The sequence below is a fragment of the Meriones unguiculatus genome, chromosome 6 (genome assembly GCF_030254825.1).
Source record: "Meriones unguiculatus strain TT.TT164.6M chromosome 6, Bangor_MerUng_6.1, whole genome shotgun sequence".
Taxonomy (NCBI): domain Eukaryota; kingdom Metazoa; phylum Chordata; class Mammalia; order Rodentia; family Muridae; genus Meriones; species Meriones unguiculatus.
Genome location: NC_083354.1, coordinates 70,900,986 through 70,920,186, shown reverse-complemented (window position 1 = coordinate 70,920,186; position 19,201 = coordinate 70,900,986). Strand labels below are relative to the sequence as shown.

General features: G+C 43.6%; 1 protein-coding gene and 1 long non-coding RNA gene across 3 annotated transcripts in view; one reads left to right on the top strand and one right to left on the bottom strand.

Annotated features, from left to right (window-relative positions):
* The window catches only part of Arhgef28 (Rho guanine nucleotide exchange factor 28), a 281,915-nt gene that overhangs the window by 153,684 nt on the left and 109,030 nt on the right, over nt 1-19,201 (top strand). Inside the window, exon 1 of one of the 2 annotated variants that reach the window (XM_021639568.2) lies at nt 10,946-11,159. The exons of the other annotated variant lie outside the window; for it this stretch is intronic. Coding sequence (XP_021495243.1) covers nt 11,075-11,159 — 85 coding nt within the window. The 5' untranslated portion in view covers nt 10,946-11,074. Of the gene's footprint in view, nt 1-10,945; nt 11,160-19,201 lie in introns of those variants that run through there. 2 annotated transcript variants of the gene reach the window in all.
* Nucleotides 9,540-11,209, bottom strand: LOC132654704 (uncharacterized). The gene is made up of 3 exons (XR_009592396.1): nt 11,097-11,209; nt 10,513-10,746; nt 9,540-10,141 (listed from the first exon to the last, which is right to left on the bottom strand). It is a non-coding gene; the product is annotated as an uncharacterized LOC132654704 (long non-coding RNA).

Here is a 19,201-nt window from a genome sequence, read left to right as displayed (position 1 = left end):
AGTATGGCATAAATACCTTTATGAACTCTCTCCCTCTCTCTCTTTCTCTCTCTCTGTCTCTGTTTCATTACATTTCAGTTTTTGGGTGGGGGTGGGTGGCATTTCTCTACGACAAACTAATTTCACCCATGACATGAAGTAAATGGCATGGGGGACAGAGAAATCTACCAGAAAGGGTATTAAATGCAAAGTTATTTGTATAAAACTAGACTGCTTTTAATTCCGTTTGTTCACTTCAGTGAAGTTTTACGGTGGTTGTTGGGGTTTTAAAAATAGTTTTCGGTAGGAAAGAATTGCCAGTCTAGGCACTTGGCTGCGCATTTGCTACAAGGTCGGTTTGGTTCCATGATGAATTCTGCCTCTTGGTATTGTGGCTTCCTTGTCTGGGTAAAGTTCTCCTTGTGGAATGTGGAAAAGAATTTTTTCCCCTTAAGTGAGATTACTGGAGCATTTGTTGACAAACATTCATCCCATAAATTAAAAAGAAAGACTATTTGGGCAATTTTAGGTTAATATAAACTGTAATCTGTAGTCTTACAGAGCAAAAAGAAACTGTAGCTTTACTGAGGGTATGTAATCTATTTTGTGGTATTTTCTTCCAATGAAAAACCTCATGAAATTGTCAGGTTGGAGGATGCAGGCTGCTGTTGTGTTGAGCCTAATGTTCATTATGATGTTTGTTCAAAGACATAAGATGCAAAGGGAAATAAAAAGCAGGGAAACTGCTTGAGGTTAGTGGCTAATGGATGCCTTGCTGCCTTCTATATTTCGCCAACACATCAGAATGGGAACTTTAGAAATTCTGAAGCTGGTCCTAAGGTCCAGAAGTGCAGCTTGATTGTTCTAAAAGGAACGGGTGCATCAAGAGTTTGCAAAGGGTTTCTGGTGGTTCTTAGGTGGAGCCAAGGCTGAAAGCCAGAGCCAGAGGTCCTTCTGGAAGCCCAGTCAGTGACAAACTCCCTGGCTGTCAGTGCCCCTACCATTGAGAAACAGGGCTGTGCTTTTTTTCTCCAGTCAGTTCTCGGCAATCATCACTTCTGCATCATGGACCAATGGGAAATATGTAGGCCTCTCAAATCAAATGAATTGAAAACTTTAATGAAATATTTGAATAGGATAATAAAACCTCCAAACATTATTTTAAACATTGAGAAGGATGAAGTGGCTACCGTTCTCATGGGCCCACTCTGATGCCGTAGGCGTTTATTGGCTTGTTGGGTGCATGGGTGGGACGAATGGAGGGATGGATATTTATGCAAAGGTTGCAGGGACCCCTGAGGGTAGGTGTGGCTTCTAGCTTCAGTGTATTCTGAAGTGCTGTTTTCTTTCATAGTTAAAAACCATGACAGTATATACTCTGAACTCTAAATTCTTCCTTAACTCCTTAACTCCCTTAACTCCAAGGTTCTGGAGTTAAACAGGCTTCTTTAAATGGTCAGTTTGCAAATTTCAGACTTGTCTACAGTAGTTAAGGGAACTACAACTAACTTATGAAACATAAAATAGGCGAAAAATGAATGATGTCCTGGAGTGCTATTATAACATTTGTGTTTTTTTGGAGGAGTTCCAGTGACAGCCAGATGTCTCTTCCCATTTCCTTGTGCAGAAGCACTTTAGTGTCCCAGCAGTTTTGAAAGCATTCTCTTACTTCGGGCTCCTTGGCAGCTGGCTTGATCATAGAGGGTGGTTATGGGAATTCAGCCTTGGGTTTTGTACTCCCTCCCTCCCTCCCTCCCTCCCTTCCTCCCTCCCTCCCTCCCTCCCTCCCTTCTTTCCTTCCTTCCTTTTTTCCTTTATTTTTTTCTTTTTTGCTTCCTTCCTTTTCTCCTTTCTTTTTTCTCCTTCCTCCTTTTTTTTTCCTTCCTGCCTGCCTTCCTGCCTTGCTACTTTCCTGCCTGCCTGTCTTCCTTCCTGCTTCCCTTCCTTTAAGCATCCTATGGTTAATCCCTTAGAAGGGGCTTCAGGGTAATTAAGATTTTGGTGAGTTTCCATGCCAGATAGTGCAAATGCTAACAATTTATTAGAAGGCTGTATTTCAACTTCCAGTAGTAAAGATGTTGCAGGCAAGAAGGTTGACAGAACTTGTGTTTCACACCGTGAGACTCTGCTCGAGAAGTTTTGTAACTGAGATATAAGAAGAGAAATAACCATAAGTTAAAAGAGATAACCACAGCAACAACAAAAATCAGGTTGGAAGTGAAGTGGAAGATGTCCAGAACTTGAGAATAAAATGGTGAATGAGCCACGAGGGTCTGCCCAGGAGGGTCTAGCCAGGAGGGTTCTAGAGATTTGTGTGTCAGTAAGCTCCCAGCTGGCTGGACTGAGGTAAATTTCTCCACATGGGAACCTCTCCGGTAAGGGTGTGCTCATTCTTTAAGATTATCAGTTCCACACTTACTGAACACAAATTATGAACAATTTTACTCCCACTTATCCTTTCAATAGTAAATATTGTTTGTAGGAAAGTTTTGGCTTTATGTACTTTTACTTTTCTTATCTTTTTACCTAGTTTCCCTTTCTGTTCCAGCTTCTCATCCCTGATACCAAATTCTACTTAGTCATCATATTTCCCTTAACTTTTTGGCCATGAGAGTGTTTCACACTTTTCTGGGCTTTGATGACCTTACAGTCTTGAGGAATACTGGTCAGGAGTTGAGTAGATGTTCTATACATGGAGTTTAAATGTTTTGAAAGGATGAGTAGCTGGGTAGTAATAACACTCGCCCTTAATTCCAGTGCTCAGGAGGCAGAGGCGGGTGGATCTCCGAGTTTGAGGCCAGCCTGATCTATAGAGTGAGAGTTCTAGGATAGCCAGAGCTACACAGAGAAACCCTGTCTCAACAAAACAAATAAACCAACAAACAAAAAACAGAAAAAGAAAGAAAGAAAAGAAGATTACATAGGTAAACTGCCACATCTATTATATGATACAAAGGGTTTGTCCTATTAACTTTATTAATTGATATTTATCTCCTTGATGTAGCCCTGTTGGTCATTTTTCCCTCCTCACCACTCACCAACATTGTAGTCCCTTTTCCCTCCATTCATTTTCTTTTCTTTCTTTCTATATTCACTTTACATCTCGATTGTAAACCCCTCCCTCATTTCCTCCCAGTCCTTCCCTCCCTCCCACCTTTCCTCTTCCCTCTATCTTCCTTTCCTAGCCCTCAGAAAGAGGGAGCCCTCCTCACCTACCATCTGACCCTAGCTTATCAAGTCTCATTAGGACTGCCTGCATCCTCTTCTTCTGTGGTCTGGCTAGCTAGGAAGCCCCACCAGGGGGGAGTGATCAAATAGCAGGCATCAGAGTCTATGTCAGAGACAGCGCTTGCTCCCTTTACACATATTGAGAACACATATTGAGACTGAGCTGCCATGGGCTACATCTGAGCAGGGGGTCTAGGTCCTTTCCCTGCATGCTCCTTGGTTGCTGCATCAGTTTCTGCAGGGCCCCTTGGGCCCAGATTTGCTGGCTTTGTTGGTCATGTTGTAGAGCTCCTGTCCCCTCTGTGTCCTTCTATCCTGCTGTAGTCTTTCGAAAGAAGTCAAGATGTTTAGTCTACAGTTAAGGAGCAGGGAGTAGTCTGCATGCTTCTTTGTGGGTTGAGTAACTACATAAATTGAAATTCTTTTACATGGAAGTTTTGTATTACTCCAATATCTGTTTTGCCATTTACTAATATCTTTACAAAGACAAAGATACTGCTTTTCATTTTCAGTAATAATCTAATAATATTTTGTTGTCAAAGCAATTTATTAGGAACTATTTTAGTTGGCTTCTGTACCCTTTTTATATCTTCATTGGTGTGTGTGTGTGTGTGTGTGTGTGTGTGTGTGTGAAGTGTTTAGCATGTGAAAATATAATTTTTGGTTTGTTATTTGATGATACATGACATCTTGGATTTGTCAAAAGCCATAGAGCTTTGTAGCGTATGAGTGGAACTTAATGTATACAAACAAACAAACAAACAAAAATCAATGGTGAATGTCTTAGTTATGGTTTCTATTGCTGTGAAGAGACACCACGACCAAAGCAACTCTTATAAAGGAAAATATTTAAATGGGACTGGATTACAGGTTCAGAGGATTAGTCCATTATCGTCTTGGCTGGAAGCATGGTGGCAATGCAGGCTGATGTGGCGCTGGAGAAGGAGCTGAGAGGTCGACATCCGGATTGGCAGAAAGCAGGAAAGGGAGATACTGGTCCTGGATTGAGCTTCTGAAACTTCAAAGCCCAGTCCCTGTGACACACTTCCTCCACCAAGGCCATACCTCCTAATGGTGTCACTCCCTGGTGACCAACCATTCAAATCTATGAGCCTGTGGGGGCCATTCTTATTGAAACCACTGCAGTGGGAGAGCCCAGGTAGAATGCAGACGGTGAAAAAAATTACACTAAAATGAATGAAGCAAACTCATTGTAATTTTTATTATTTAGGCAGGGTCTCACGTAGTCAAGTCTCAAATTTGCTAGTGTAGTCAAATATGGCCTTGAACTTCTAGTCTTCCTGCCTTTACTTTCCAGCTGCTTGAGATTATGCTGTGTGCTACCATGCCGTTCTATTTGATGCTGAAGGTCACACCCAGGCCTTCATGCTTGCTAGCTATCAACCAAACTATGTTCCCAACCTCTGAAACAAATGTATTAAAAGGGACTAAATAACTTTGGAAATGAGTGATGTCTGTGAGAATAAAATACAAAAGAAACTGTACCGAAGCACAGACCTTTAATTGATAACAGTTTTTCAATTCAGATAGTTTACAGGTGTCCTGGAACTGAACACTTACAAGAATGGATGATAGAGGATGGATGGCAGGTTTTTGTGAAGGCTTAAAGATAAGCAGGAAGAGGAGGCAGACCTAGTCCTGTGATAGTGTCATGGGCATTTTTGCCTGCAGCTCGCTGGTCCTTCAGATCACTGAATAAATTTGCAAACTCGCAGTTGAATGCCATGAGATGAGAACCCAAGTCTCAGATCTACTTCTTTGAGGATAGCGTTTAGATGCAACTATTTATGGGATAAACAAACACTGTGGTCTGAGGCATGAGGAAAGGGAACTGAGTAACGGAGTCATTGATGATCTTCATGTGTGTAATGACACTTCTTGGTTCTTCATAGGAAGTTTGTTCAGAAAATGGCTCCTTTAGTGAGATCTGAGGGTGCACATGGTCTCTGATGTCAGATGGTCATATCTGACACTTGTGTAAACATATGTGAAAGGTGGGTGGCTTCAACAAGTTTGGGTGACTTCCAAGGTCCCGTAAAACAGGTAGCTACCATTACCTTCCTGTATCGGAGGTGCTGTGTATTGCTGGGCTGTGTGACTTCTAAACTTGGTGTGAAAGTAACTGTAAACAAATAAAGCCACTCACTCTTGATGTCAAGGTGTGAATACTTCAGCAGTACACTGAAGAAATACACAGAAAGAAACTTTATTTCTATTTAATATGTAAAGCATACTGGGAATGTCTTTAATTTCTTTGTTATAATCTCCTTTATTCCTCATGATGACCCCTGCAGTATCTTTGTTATGATCCCATTTTAAATGTGCTAAGATTCAGCACATGTGAGTGGTGTGGTTAAGGATACTTATGTATGTGTCACCAGTGCCCATGATTTTTCCTGTAGCATGAAATACCTTTACAATACAAGTTAGGCCCAGGTTCTCCCTTAAGGAATTTGTGACCCCTTTGGGAGATAAGAAAACGTCATAATTACTGTTCCTCAAACCCCGTATCCACATTCCTTTGAAAAGGTTTGGTTTTCCTGTGGGCTGTGTGAAGACTGTGGAGGGAGAGTTTCGGTGTGGGCCCTCCAGGAAGCAGAGCCCGAAGGCAGCAGTGTCTGCCTTGGATGATTAATGCCATCCAGGCTCCACTTACCCTGCCCTTCCCAGCATGGTTGGCCCTGGGCTGAGATCCTGAGGGGAGGAAGCAAGAGGCAGGATAGCTGGGGACTCAGACAGCAGATGAGCTTGACAAAAACATACTCTCGGGAGGCTCTATTGAGCCGCTCATTTCCCTGCGGGGAACAAAGGCTGCTCAAACCTTCAGGCAGTGGGTAGAGGCTCTGGGGTGGTAGAAGCTCTCGGGGTGGGTCTCCTAGTCCTCTCCAAGCAAGATTTCTGGGGTTGGATGTGACTTGACCTCACTCCTATTCCAGACTGGCTCTTCCTGGTTCCACAATACCCCAGCCTAAAAGATTAGAACCTTATAGAGTTGCTTTGCTCAGTAAAACATTCGTAACTGAAGAAGGACCAGTGAGGTGAAGGTGTAGCCCATGGAGTCACTTGCACTCTACTGTAATGGTTGTGTGCGAACTGTTCACGAAATGACTGGAGACTATATCATTAAATTCTTCCAACTACAGTTACAGTCAGCCAATCAGACAAGGCAAAGAAATTGATTTTTTTTAATACAAATGAGATGCAGATAGCTTGAATTAATTTAAATGCAATTAAGATTACAAAATGGGGAGAGAGGGAAAAATGCCTTCAATTACAATAGCAAACAATGATGATAAATGACACACATGTAAGAAGTCTTTGGAAGGTAAGAAATTGATTGAGCAGGCCTAAAAATAAAACAGGCTGTGCAAGTGATATTTTCTACTTTGCTTTCCATGTTTACTGCACGGCTGGTAAGTGGAACTCTTCACTTTTCAAAAAATATGGACAGATTAAGGCAAATGAGGACACTGGAAAGTCTCTGGATAGCAGAGCTGTTTTCGCATGTTGCAACGTAGCTCTTTTATTGTCGGCAAATTTCCATAAAGTAATTGATCTGTACTTTGTCAACAATGATTATACCTCCAGGGAAACAGATTAAGATGGACCCACTTGTCACCTCAACCCACAGCCTGTGCCCAGGTCCTTACTTCCTCTCTCTCTCTTACTGTCTTCTTGAGTTCTTCTGACCTGTTATAATAAATGATAGGCACGGGAGGATCATCTGCTCCAGTGACTTCTTTTAAAAGGTTGTGTGTGTGTGTGTGTGTGTGTATGTGCGTGTGTGCATGCTGTGTGTGCATGTATTTCTCATAGCCTGAGAAATCTCCTCCCAGAGGCTCCTTGACAGTCGAGCTGAAGGAACATGGCAATATCCTGATGGCATTTCAGGCCATGTGAGTGCAGCTCCCCTTTCTTTGGTCTAGAGGCACCTTGGAAAGCAGCTTGTGGTCTCACAACATCTTAGGGAACTAGAACTTTTCTTCACAGTGGGAAGAGATGAAGCAGGTGCTTTTGGTTTGGCGTGGTCCACTGCAACACCATCATGCCTGGCAGGCTTCGACCAGCTATTTGATGATGAATCAGACCCTTTCGAGTGTTTGAAGGCAGCAGAGAACAAGAAAAAAAGAAGCCTTCAGGGGCAACGTTGGGGTCCCTGGGGGCTGAGAGCACAGCTCAGGCCACAGCTCAGACCAACTCCAATACAGCAGGCAAACTCCAATGCAAACACAAGAACCCACTGCCCGCCAGCATTTGCTTGGCTGACAGAAAGGAGGAGACACAGCTGGTGGCATTTAAAAAAGAAGGAATAAGGCGAGTTGGAAGAAGACCTTATCAACAACTTCAGGGTGATGGGAAAAACAATTGATAGACCAGAAAGGTGATCGCTTTGTGAAAGAAGATTTGAAAGGCCTCTAGAAGAAAAGGGTGAAGGAGGTGAATTTTCAGTTGATGGACTGATTATTGAACGGCCTATCTGAGGCCCAGGTGGTCTTGGAAGGGGTAGAGCAGGCCAAGGCCGTGGAATGGGCCGAGGCAATGGATTTGATTCTCCTGGCAAACGTGAATTTGATAGGAATAGGGGAAGTGATAGATCTTCTTTTTCACATTACAGCAGCCTGAAGCATGAAGACAATCGTGGAGGTAGTGGATCTCACAGTGGGGAACTGTCAAAGATGAATTAACAGAGCCTCCCACATGCGTTCACTAACAAATATGTCATGATTGCGGTGATGTGGATCGATCAATGTTACTGAGGAAACACCTGAATATGAAGAGCACCCAATGGCTAACCCTGAAGAGGAGAACCAAGTGGAAAAGGTTAAGGAAGAGGGTCCAAAAGAGATGACTTTGGATGACTTTAGAGTGGAAATCTATTCAAAATAAAGACGAGCAAAAGTAGAATTTAATCTCCAAAAAACTAATGAAGGTACTGATGAGCAGCGGAAAGAGGGAAGTGAAGAGGCTCACGATGAAGATTTGGTTGCGGACCATCATTTCCGGAATCTAGCAAATGATATCCCATCTCAACTGAAGATCACTATCAGGGACCTAGGCCACCCGGGATGTGTGGCAGGGTAGGACATGGTGGCCCTGGGTATGGTGATCATTCAGACTGTGGCAGCAGGATTCCCAGCACTGGCCTAACTGGAGGCCATAATGCAACACTGCTTCCTTTGTGGACGCTCCTGTTCAAAGCTTTGGCGTGCTTGAGGGTCCCAAACAACTAGGAATTAAAAACAGAAACGAAACCACAGAAGACTGTCATTCACACCTGAAGACTGAGTTTGTTCTGTCTTGAAAACAAACTTCTCTAGATACATGGAAGTAACAAATATGTTAGTTTTGGATTTAGAAATGTATTTGTATCAGGGATGTTTTCATAATTTTCAGAGATTTTGAATTCTTCATGAATACTTTTATATTGCTGCTTGCAAATATTCATTTTCAAACTTCAAATATAAGTGTGAACAGTATGTACCCATTAATAAAAAAGGAAATTTTCTTTACTGGTAAATGATGACAAATGCAGATATATTTATTACCTAAATGTAAATATATTTTAAGCAATCTTAAGAATCCGTCAAAATACATAGTTGTAACCAGAAGAGGCTATAGTTTCTACACTTACCAGGTAAGTTTTTTTTTTTTTTTTTTTTTTTCAGGTTGTGACCAACCTATATGACTCATTCATTTAACAAATGCCTGCAATGTCCCAGGCAGTTTCCTTGGCTCTGTACAAAGGCTTCACCTCAGGTAGCTCAGGACAGCCTGAAACTTGCTACGTAGCCGACTACTGATCTTCTTGCCTCCATTTCCAGCTGTTGTGATTCAGGGCCTGCACCATCATGACCGGTTTAGGCAGTGTTGGGGGTCAACCCTGGGACTGCATGCAAACACTCTGTCAAAAGCTGGAGCTCTAGTTCCTGGCTCCTCTTATCTCTCTTTTTTTTTAATTATCATCTTTAATTGAAATAGAGTTACATCACTTCTCTCTCCCTCTCCTTCCTCCTATCCCTTCCAGCTACCCTTCATCAAACCCTCTCCTATGCCCTCAAGTGGATAGCCCATTTTTATTTGATTGTATTTGGTACACACACACAGGACATTTTTATTTGTGAGCAGAACATGTATGTCGTAGCACACGTGTGGAAGCCAGAGGACCACTTGCAGGAGTTGGCCCTCTACTTCCGTGGGTTCCAGGGGTCCAGCTCAGGCTGTCAGGCTGGGAGCCATCTCCCTCGCTCCACTGTCTATTTTTTTTTTTCTTATTAAGGATCATGTATAGATTAAAACTCTCTTCCTTGATGTTAAAAGCTGAGAGTAATTTATTCTTACAATTGTGCCCATCTGTTTAAGAAAAATATGTAATTTATTCTTCAAACAAAAAGGCTACAAAATAGAAAGTTACTCATTTTTCCTTTAGGTTCAATCCTCGCAGCTATATTCTAGTTGTATTTTGTCCTAGTTTTCCAGTTCTATAGAAAACCGTATGAAACCACAGGAGCAGTTTACATAATTCTGATTTTGACTTGGATTCACACTCCAGTAGATTCTATCTCTGCCTTTGCCCCTCACTCACTCCTCCCTAATCACAGAGGATTAGCTGCCACAGAGCAGCCTGTGTGAAGCTATTTCTTCCACAGCACAGCTCTCTGCCAACAGTTGGAGAAATAGTGGAAGTAAAGAGATGAATGCTAATGAAGACACACACTGTCATGGTCCAAGCCTGCAGGTTAAATGGCTCCTCGTGCTGTTTCCTTGAGTTTTTCTGAGCATCCCTAGACTTCACAAACACAGCAAAGTGTGGGATTTCTTGGCATTCCTCCTTCTTCAAGGAGTGCTTTAAAGAGACTCCTCTGTAGACCATGGCTACTCAGCTTGATCTTATGGGTCACACATCTCGCTGTGCCTGTGGGAGGAGGGAGAAGCAGTGAGTGGCAGCTGTGATTTATGGGAAGGCAGTGTGGGCTTCCACTGAATGCTAATCACTGGGAAGTGTTTAGAGGGACTTTGGGAACTGTTGGTTTGTGGCAAACGAGTCATTAGCACAGTGAGGTGGACTAAAAGTTTAGAACTAGGCTACAGAGTCACTCAAACCCTCAAGACTAACTGCTAAACTTGGGGACAGTTCAGAAAACAAATGCACAAAGCAAGTTGTGGTAACCAGCAATACTTGACTTTCGATGGATGTAATGAGATGGGCGCTATTGAAAATGAAGGTTTAGGACTGAAAGAACCAGGAGACTGGGTTGGTAAATAAAATATGTTACACCCCCAAACCTTCCCAAGGATGGTGTGGATGACCAGCTTCTCGGGAGATATGGATCCTGGAGTAGGCTGGCTGCAGACTATCCACATAGAAACTTCAGCCTTCACCACGCAGCTCTGCACAGCTTTCCTAAGAAACAATTTCCTAGCTCTCAGCGAGAAACGTGCGCCTGCCTTAGGGAGCTTTCCTTGATTTGCAGGCAGCACTCTTCTCGTCTGGGCTTTCTTCCTTCTTCATTTCCATATCTAGCCACAAGAAGAGGGGAGTTAATGATTCATTTGCTCCCTGGTGACCTTTTGAATAACTGGACTGCCATGTATCAGACAGACTCCAGGTCCCCCTCAAACCCCCCCCTCCCAGCTTCTCTGGTTTGGCTTTAATATTTACAGCCTCCTTGTTGGTCTACATGCCTGAACGCCTGAAGGAAGCAAAACATTTATAGCCTCTCCCTCGGAGTTCAGAGCTGTTTCACCCAGCCCCATTCCCGCCTTTGACATCACAGGGAGGCTCCTGGCTGGGCACGATCCGCCTGCTTTCCTTCTGCCTCAGCTGATCCTTTCACCCAAACAAACAATGGATTCCGACTCGGACTCACCTTTCAACTACTCCTGGCCTTCCTTCCCCAAGATGAAGATCCGGCGCAGGGCATCCAAGAAAGGTAGATCGCGGTGCCTTTTGTTTGCCCAGAGCCAACCCCCTGCACCTCCGCGTCTCACCCGCTGTCCTGCATTTCCCTGCCTGCCTGCTTTCAAGTTACGTTCGTGTTTTCACACGTCCCTACAGCTCTTGCTGTACAGACACTTTGTGTATGATACTCCAAGGTGTATCATACCTTCCCCTTTCTTTTCCCTTTACTTTACCTTAGTGTCATTATCCACTTTAAAAAATGCAGAGCTCAGGAAGGTGGTCTGGGGGTCAGTACAAGGTAAATGTTTCGGATTCATTTAATCAAGAGTTACCTTGGAGTTACTTTGACAATAAAGAGCCCTGTTGATTTAAACCTGTCTAGACTTTGTAAAGTTCAAAGAGAGCTTACCCTTGCTTGCTACTTCTTTATGCCTCTAATTTTTTTTTTTAAGTTTTGAAGTTAATTATTTAAGGGAAATTTGTTCCTAAGAAGTCCAAATGATTTTGTAGTTATTACAAGGAAAGGATTTGGAAACAGTGATTTCAACAAGAAAGTCTCCAGAGAACTGATTCTGTTTACCTCGAGTAGTAACAAGTAAGCTAGGTCCCAGCAAAGGAAAAAGGGACTGGAACCCCTGGTGGCTCCTGTGGAAGGGGCTGGCTTGGTTTATTTCCTCTACTTGGGCCCTCACTGTGTGTGCTGGGCAACCACAGAGATGGTTCTCGGGCTGGGGGAAATGCTTGAAGAGGAGGCTCTCCCATCCTCAGCTGGGTGCCGCAGGTGACCATTGCTGTCTTCTGGGGCTTACAAAAGCCAGAGAGGTAGTGGACAGCCCTTCCCATTCCTTGTCTTGTGTCGAGAGCTCCAGGGGGAAGGGACATGGACGGCGGCAGGCTAAGAGGTGTTTCTCCTCATGTTTCTGTCCTCTGGAGCCTGCAGGCCCTCAACAGCACTGCTGTCCCTGAGGTTCCTGTGTTCCCACAGGAAGATGGGCTCTAGCAGCTTCCCAGGAACCTTGGTTAGCTTTATGGATTTTCTTCTGACTTTCTAGGCTAAAATAATGGTGTTTGCTTCTTTGCATTTTAGCTGGGATTAAAGCAATATTAGGAATAAGATGAGTTGGCCATGAGGGGAAGCAGGAAGCCTTGGCCAAAACACCTTTCCCAGGCTATTCCACCGTCATCCTTGAAATGCAGCCATCAGATACGTTAATAGTGTTTAACATACTGTTTTGTCACCCTGTCTTAAAACCATTTTTTATTATGTACTCAAGAAAAGGGTTCTTTTCATTTTAGACAGTATTTAAAATTTTTTTATAGTTATAAAGAAGGGATTTTAAAATGTCAGTGGTAAAGCCTAGAGCTCTTGCTGTACAGACACTTTGTGTATGATACTCCAAGGTGTATTTACTTCCCCTTTCTTTTCCCTTTACTTTACCTTAGTGTCATTATCCACTTTAAAAAATGTGCAGACACTTTGTGTATGATACTTTATTTAGATGATGTAGTTCATATATTAAAGGGCCAGAAGTATATTGCCACTAAAGCATTCTGGGAAAAACATACATGCAGGAGAGCACAGTTACCTGCGTGTAGAAGTGAGCCCATATGCAGATTGAAAATGGAGTAAAACTTTAACAAAAGGTAAATCTGCGTAAAGAGTATGTGGTAATCTTCGTATTATTTCTACTCTTTCAGATCTTTTGTGATTTGCAATTATCAAACCATAAATATTTACAAATCTTAACTTATTTCCAAGAGGGGAGATACATGGGATTCCCAAGAATTGAGGGTCCATCTTTCTAGTTGTGGTTCACTGGGAGAGGAGCAAGAGCAGGTTACTTCAATTTTATATTATGTTGTCCAGGCAACCCACGGGATGCCTGCCCTTTGGGGCCTGGGACTCCAGGTAGGGATCAAGCTGGGAGAAAAGGGATTATGATTGGAAGCCAGGGAAAGCCTTGTGAGGCAATGGATGGTAGGAACACATGACTCACACTCTCCCTTTAAATCCAATTTGGAGCACTGCCAGCCTGAGCCAGCGCAGAAAGTCATAGCAAAGCTATGTATAAATTAAACCTGGTTCAAGTGAAAGCAAGTACCTGGTTAGGAAAATGATTAACTCTTTGCCACCAGTAAGCAAAGGACAAGTGAGAATTAACTCAGTGGGGCAACATGGCGAATTGTTAGCCTACATAGCACACATCCTTCCTTGGTTAAGTGGTGGTGACCTAGCTGTAAAGAAAGTAGTTGTAATATCAGCTGGCCAAATACCAGTCCCACGAGGCCTTAGAGAGCCAAGAGGGCTATGGAGATGACCTGATGCCTTTTCTCCATACAAAGACAGCAGAGCTCAGGGAGATTCAGCAAATAATGAGCTATGTCCCACAAGTGTCTCTGGAGTGACAGGTAGCTTACAGGTTAGCACATCTCTCAGTTCCCAGGTACAACAGTTCCCCTCCCCCCAACTGAAAGGCAAAACAAAAACAAAAACAAAAACAAACAACAAAAAACCCAAACCCACCACAACCACCACTACCATCAACAAAAACCATAAGAAATCTTGCCCTTTCCTCTTCTTTCCTTCCTTCCTTCCTTCCTTCCTTCCTTCCTTCCTTCCTTCCTTCCTTCCTTCTTCCTTCTTCCCTTTTTGTTTTTTGAAACAGAGTCTCACTGTGTAGTGCTGGCTGGCTTGAACTTGCCATGTAAACAAGTCTGGCCTTGAACTCAGTGATCTGCCAGTCTCTACCTCCCAACCAGAGGAATTAAAGGAGTGTGCCACCACACCTGGCCTGATAAATCTGGTTTTGTAGCCCAGTGGCCAGTTTGTGAAGAACAGTGTTCTCTTGTATTTGAAAGGATAATGACATTTATAGTGTATATTGAACAGTAAAAACATTTTCTCCTTTTTATTTCCATCTTTCCTCAGTGTGTGTGTGTGTGCTTGTGGGCATGCATATGTTCAAGAATTCTGGCCCCAAATCAACTTCCAACTTCCTTAAGAGCTGTCCATCTTATCTTAAGACAGGGTTTCTTCCAGGGACTTGTAGCTTACAATTAATCTAGGCCAGCTGTAAGTAAGCTCCAGTGATCCACCTGTCTCCACTTCCCCAGTGTTGGGCCAGGATATTTGTTTTTTCACTTAGTGGCTGAAGTCACGTCCTCATGCTGTCACGGCAAGCACTCTTCATGCTGAGCCATCTCACCGGGCTGCTTTCTCCTTCCTTCTCATCAACAGCAAAGTTAGTCTCCCTTCGAGATCCAGCCACCTTGGAAGGCTTGGAGGAGGTTCTTAGGCCTTTGAATTTATGGTCTATGAAACAAACATCTCTTATATTTATCGAGGTGTATGTGCTTCTGGTCTCTACTGTTGGTTCCGTCTTCACCCTCTTTTCTAATACTTTCTTCCCTCAAAGGTCCTCTCCTGTCCCTATTTTCAGGTCTTTGATAGATGTTCAGACACATCCACACTCCCAGCTTGCTTAGAGAGTGATGTGAAGTTTTGACAGGGTTTTTTAGTAAGAAAACCCACTAAACAGTATTTTTACTTAGTACCTGCTTTTCCTTCTGCCTTCAGAGAAGGACACTATGTTATTGTTATTTAGAAATGACTGATGTCTTGAGGAGGGAGTCATGAAAGCAGTTACAACCATGCTGCCCAAAAGGAGACCTGGGGAGGCCATTCGAAGAAGCTGTCCTTTGTCATCTCTCGGACAGCCCCAGGACGTGTCGTTCTGGGAGCCCAGTGGTTAATAATTAGAGTAGGTCAGAATCCATGACCGTTCTGCTTCAAGGGATACAGGAATGCCTGGGTTTTTGTTTTGTTGGTTTCAGTAGGCAATTCATCTAAGAAATTTAATGTTTATTAATCAAAGATTAATTATAAAAAACCCACAGAGATTGGACCTCATGTAAGGCTTCGCTCATTATCATTCAATCTTGAAAGTGTGTGCTTTAATGTAAGTCATTGGACCCTTGGAAATGTCAACACGTACTTTCCTTTTATGAAAAGGAAAGTTTACTTGTGTGTTATCTCTCATTCTCTCCTCCCCCAGGTCATAGCAGGTCCCTTTCCAGGGAGAGAGAATGTGAAGAGGTGCTTTTTTTTTTTTTTTTTTTCTTCAAAGCATCCACAGTTCCATAGGAGCCAGTGCAAACCAGAAAGTTAGACGATCCTGAAAAGCTTGGATAGAACTAGAATTTTTGGAAGTCACAGTCAAACATATTAGTACTATGTGTTGCTTTTCCAGTCATCTTGGTTTTAATTAAACTATAGTGTATGCTTGACATAGAGAGTATGACAACAAATAAGGAGATTATCTCTGTTTTAGAAACAAAGACAGCATGGCTTGGAGAGTGCTGTCATTTGGTTATGGATTTTGCACTTAAGGGTGCATATGTTTACAGGCTGACTCCCAGCGCAGTACTGTTGGCGTGATGAGACTTTGACGGAGTGAAGTCTAATGACCAGAGGAGGTCATGAGACCTTACAAGGCTCTTCCCACAGAAGGGACTGAAGTAGTTCTTTTGGGCCCTTGGTAGTCCTTGAGAAGATTGTTACAAAAAAGCCAGACTGGCCCTTGCCTGTCTTTAGACAGGTTGGCTTACATGACATTTCTCCCTTGACAACCTCATGCTGCTGTGCTATTGCCCTTATGTGACTTAACCAAGGAGTCCCTCCCAAGAGTCAGTGCTATGCCATTTCAAGAGACTGGTAGCCATTTCCATAAGGAAAAGGAAAGGATGGAATAATGACATGAGTAAAGTGTTTTCCACACATTGTCATGTTAAAAAAAAAAAAAAAGAGAGGCAGACCCTGCCTGTTAGATATGATGTTACCTTTGCTTCTTAGTTGAGGACTCTGAGGCCCAGCAAGAAGAAATGACTTGCCCAGCCTTGGATCCAGTAGGAGCAAAACTCACCCTAGAACAGAGACACTTGGAAGTCCGAGAGTTCTGTGCTGCCTGGTACATGTGCCGTCTCTTAGTCAGGGCGATGGATAGAGCATGACTTGCCGCCATGGGTAGAAAGTTGCCACTGTATCTCACCACCTCGGCTCCTCTCCCCTCTGTGAACTTTTGTCTAGGAATGAAGGTGGTGGGGACAGTTTTAGAGGTTTCAGATGCAAGAGCTATTGTACGGTTTTGATACCACCCCTTTCCTACAGGCATGGTACTTGCATACACCCATGCGTTGGGGCTAGGGAATAGTGGACAGGGGCCCGGAAGTAGAAAAATTGAAACTATGGTTGGGTGTGTTTCAGTTAGGGTTTCTATTGCTGTGATGAGACATCTTGACGATGGCAACTCTTAAAAGTAAAGCATTTAAATTGGGCTGGCCTATAGGTTCAGAGGTTTAGTCCATTATCATCATGGCGGGAAGCATGGCGGTATGCAGGCAGACACAGGAGCTGAGAGTTCTACATCTGGGTAGGCAGGCAGCAGGAAGAGAGAGTGCCACTGGGCCTGGCTTGGAAACCTCAAACCCACTCCTGTGACACACTTTCTCCAACAAAGCCACACCTCCTAATACCACTCCCTAAACATTCAAATATGAGTCTGTGGGGGCCATTCTTACTCAAGCCACCTCAGGATGAGGGTGCTGGGAAGCCCACTGTCTTCTCCAAGCCTGAGAGAGACACAGACAGAGCGATAAAGTTACCAGGAGTGGGGCTGCCAGATACCATTCTGTTTTCCCTTCTGTGCTGGGGTGGCTCTGTGTTGCTTCACATCAGTCATTCACTCTGGGCCTCGCCTGATCCTCTTGTTTCAGCTTCGCCAGAGTAGGACCACAGGCGTGTAACACCAGGCTTGGCTTGTTTTGTTTGGCAATGAGCTCACTTAATATTTGAAGGACAGGTGTTTGATCTGGAAAGTAACTCTTAATATGCAGTTAGGAGTATGACAGCATTTCAGGAGTTTAATGATAATTGTTAAAAGTAAACTGCTTTAATTAACTTCATGAGCTCACTCATTCCTTTCCTTCTTTTCACGAAATTTCATGGAATAGAATGTGCATGCATGCCTGTGTGTGCGTGTGTGTGTGTGTGTGTGTGTGTGTGTGTGTGTGTGTGTGTATGTGTGTGTGTGTGTGTAATCATTTAGGGAATGCCTAAATGAATAGGTAACTTCAGAAAAGCTTTAAGGAGAGAAATCTTTCCCTAAAGGTGACATAGCTCTCCAACTCATCTTTGCTCTCCCTGAGGTTCCTATTTAATGTCACAGAGAGCAGAGTCAGTGCCAACTCTGCTCAGGAGTGTCTCTGTGTCACAAAGAGAAGGGGGCGCATTGCATGCCCATGGCAGACAATACCACTAACATACTCCCTCAGTTGAACAAATATTTAGTTAACGTCTTGAAAGTGATCTCCCTCCCATCTCTGTAGGGGGAAAGGAGACAGCATTACAATAGATTGTCTCCATGCTTAGAAGACTTCCTCTCCTCAAGTCCCACAGGAGAAACTGGTGCAATTTGCTCTTGAATTTCACGGTGAAGAGAAGACACCCTGGCTGAGAATGTAGGTCAGTGGCGGAGTACTTGTCCAGAGTGTGTAAGACATGCGCTTGTTCAATCTCTAGTGCTGAAAACAAAAACAAAAACAAAAATTGAAAAGCTGTAGGCAGGTGAGGTGGAAGGCATCAGCAGCCCGAGGGTGACTGATGAGGTCTGCATGGGCAAGGTGGTCCCTCAGAGCACATGCACAGAGTCAGCACGCAGAGAGCAGAGCTGAGTGACAGAAAGCAGCTCAGGCGTGTGGACCGATGGAAATGGTGTGTGACATGCTTTCACTGGCCTGCGTGGTTATCTCTGTCTGCTTGGCACCTTTCGATTCTCGTAGTTTTGTGGGCTGCCCTTCCACTCTGGTCATGATGCTGCCTCATGAGAATCTAATTTCCTAGGGATGCTGCGACGGGGATCTCACCAGAGTTCTTCCTGTTTTACCCACGGCGGCCACATCACCCAGGCATAGCCAGCCAGAATTCTTTCTTTGATTCTCTCAAACTAGACTTTGGAGGGAAATGCCTTTCTTCTCCGGTGGTGTCTCTAGAAAGATTGGTGGGAAGTCATTAGCTTTTAGAAACTAGTCTGTAGTCGGAAGGGATGCAAAAAGAAACAAATAAATGGCAAGGTCCTGTGTTATGGAGTTTGGGTTTATGCTATGTAAACATGTTTTTGTTATAATTCCAAGTTGGGGATTTTAGTTTGTCTATACCTGTTAAGCGTCTTGTGTGGAGCGTGGTCTTTGTCAGATGGAATTAATTGAATCCTGAGGACTCTGAGGGGCATAAATATGATAGTCCAAAGGAAGGAGGTGCGGCCGCTTGGAGGAGGACTGCTTGCTGCTGGTTCGTCCTGCTGCTTGTTTGCTGTTTGCTGATTTGCTGGTCGCCTGGACTTCTGGATTTCTGGATGACTGATATTGTTATGGTCCGCAAAAGAATCCTATGACCCTACCCAATGGGAAGAAGTACAGAGGGCTACACCCCTTTCTCTTGCAACCTTTTCTTCCCCTTACCTGGGGCTGGAGGTTGAAAGAGAGGCACACAATTTAAGGAACCCAAATAAAATAGCATTTGAGAAACTAGCGCCTACAGTCCTGTGAGGCTCCAGGCCTCTGCACTGTCTCTGAGGCCCCATGCTTGCCCACTTCCCATTCTCAAGCTCTGGCTATTAAATCCATTCAGTTCTGTGAGTAACTCTCAAGGTCTCCCCTATCTCCATTTATTTTTCTTTTAGCAAATTCAGGTGAATATTTCTTCTCACAAAGTGGAGACTCCTGACTTCTTCAAGATGTAGTTCACAGACCCTTTCCTCAGGTCTTCCCTGTGCCCTCTCGAGGTCAGCATTCTATCTAAGTGCTGTTCTGTTTGGTATGTGTTCTTTGGATAGCTCTTCTCTTCCCCTATCACAGCTGGCATTTTACATCTCTACCCTAAGGTCCCTGGAAGGCAGGGTTATCTTATGCATCTCACATCTCCAGTGCAGGATCATGGAACTCAGGCAGTGAATATTGGTTTGTTTACTATTTGTTTTATCTACAGTCAGTCTTATTTCACAAAGTATTAACCTATAG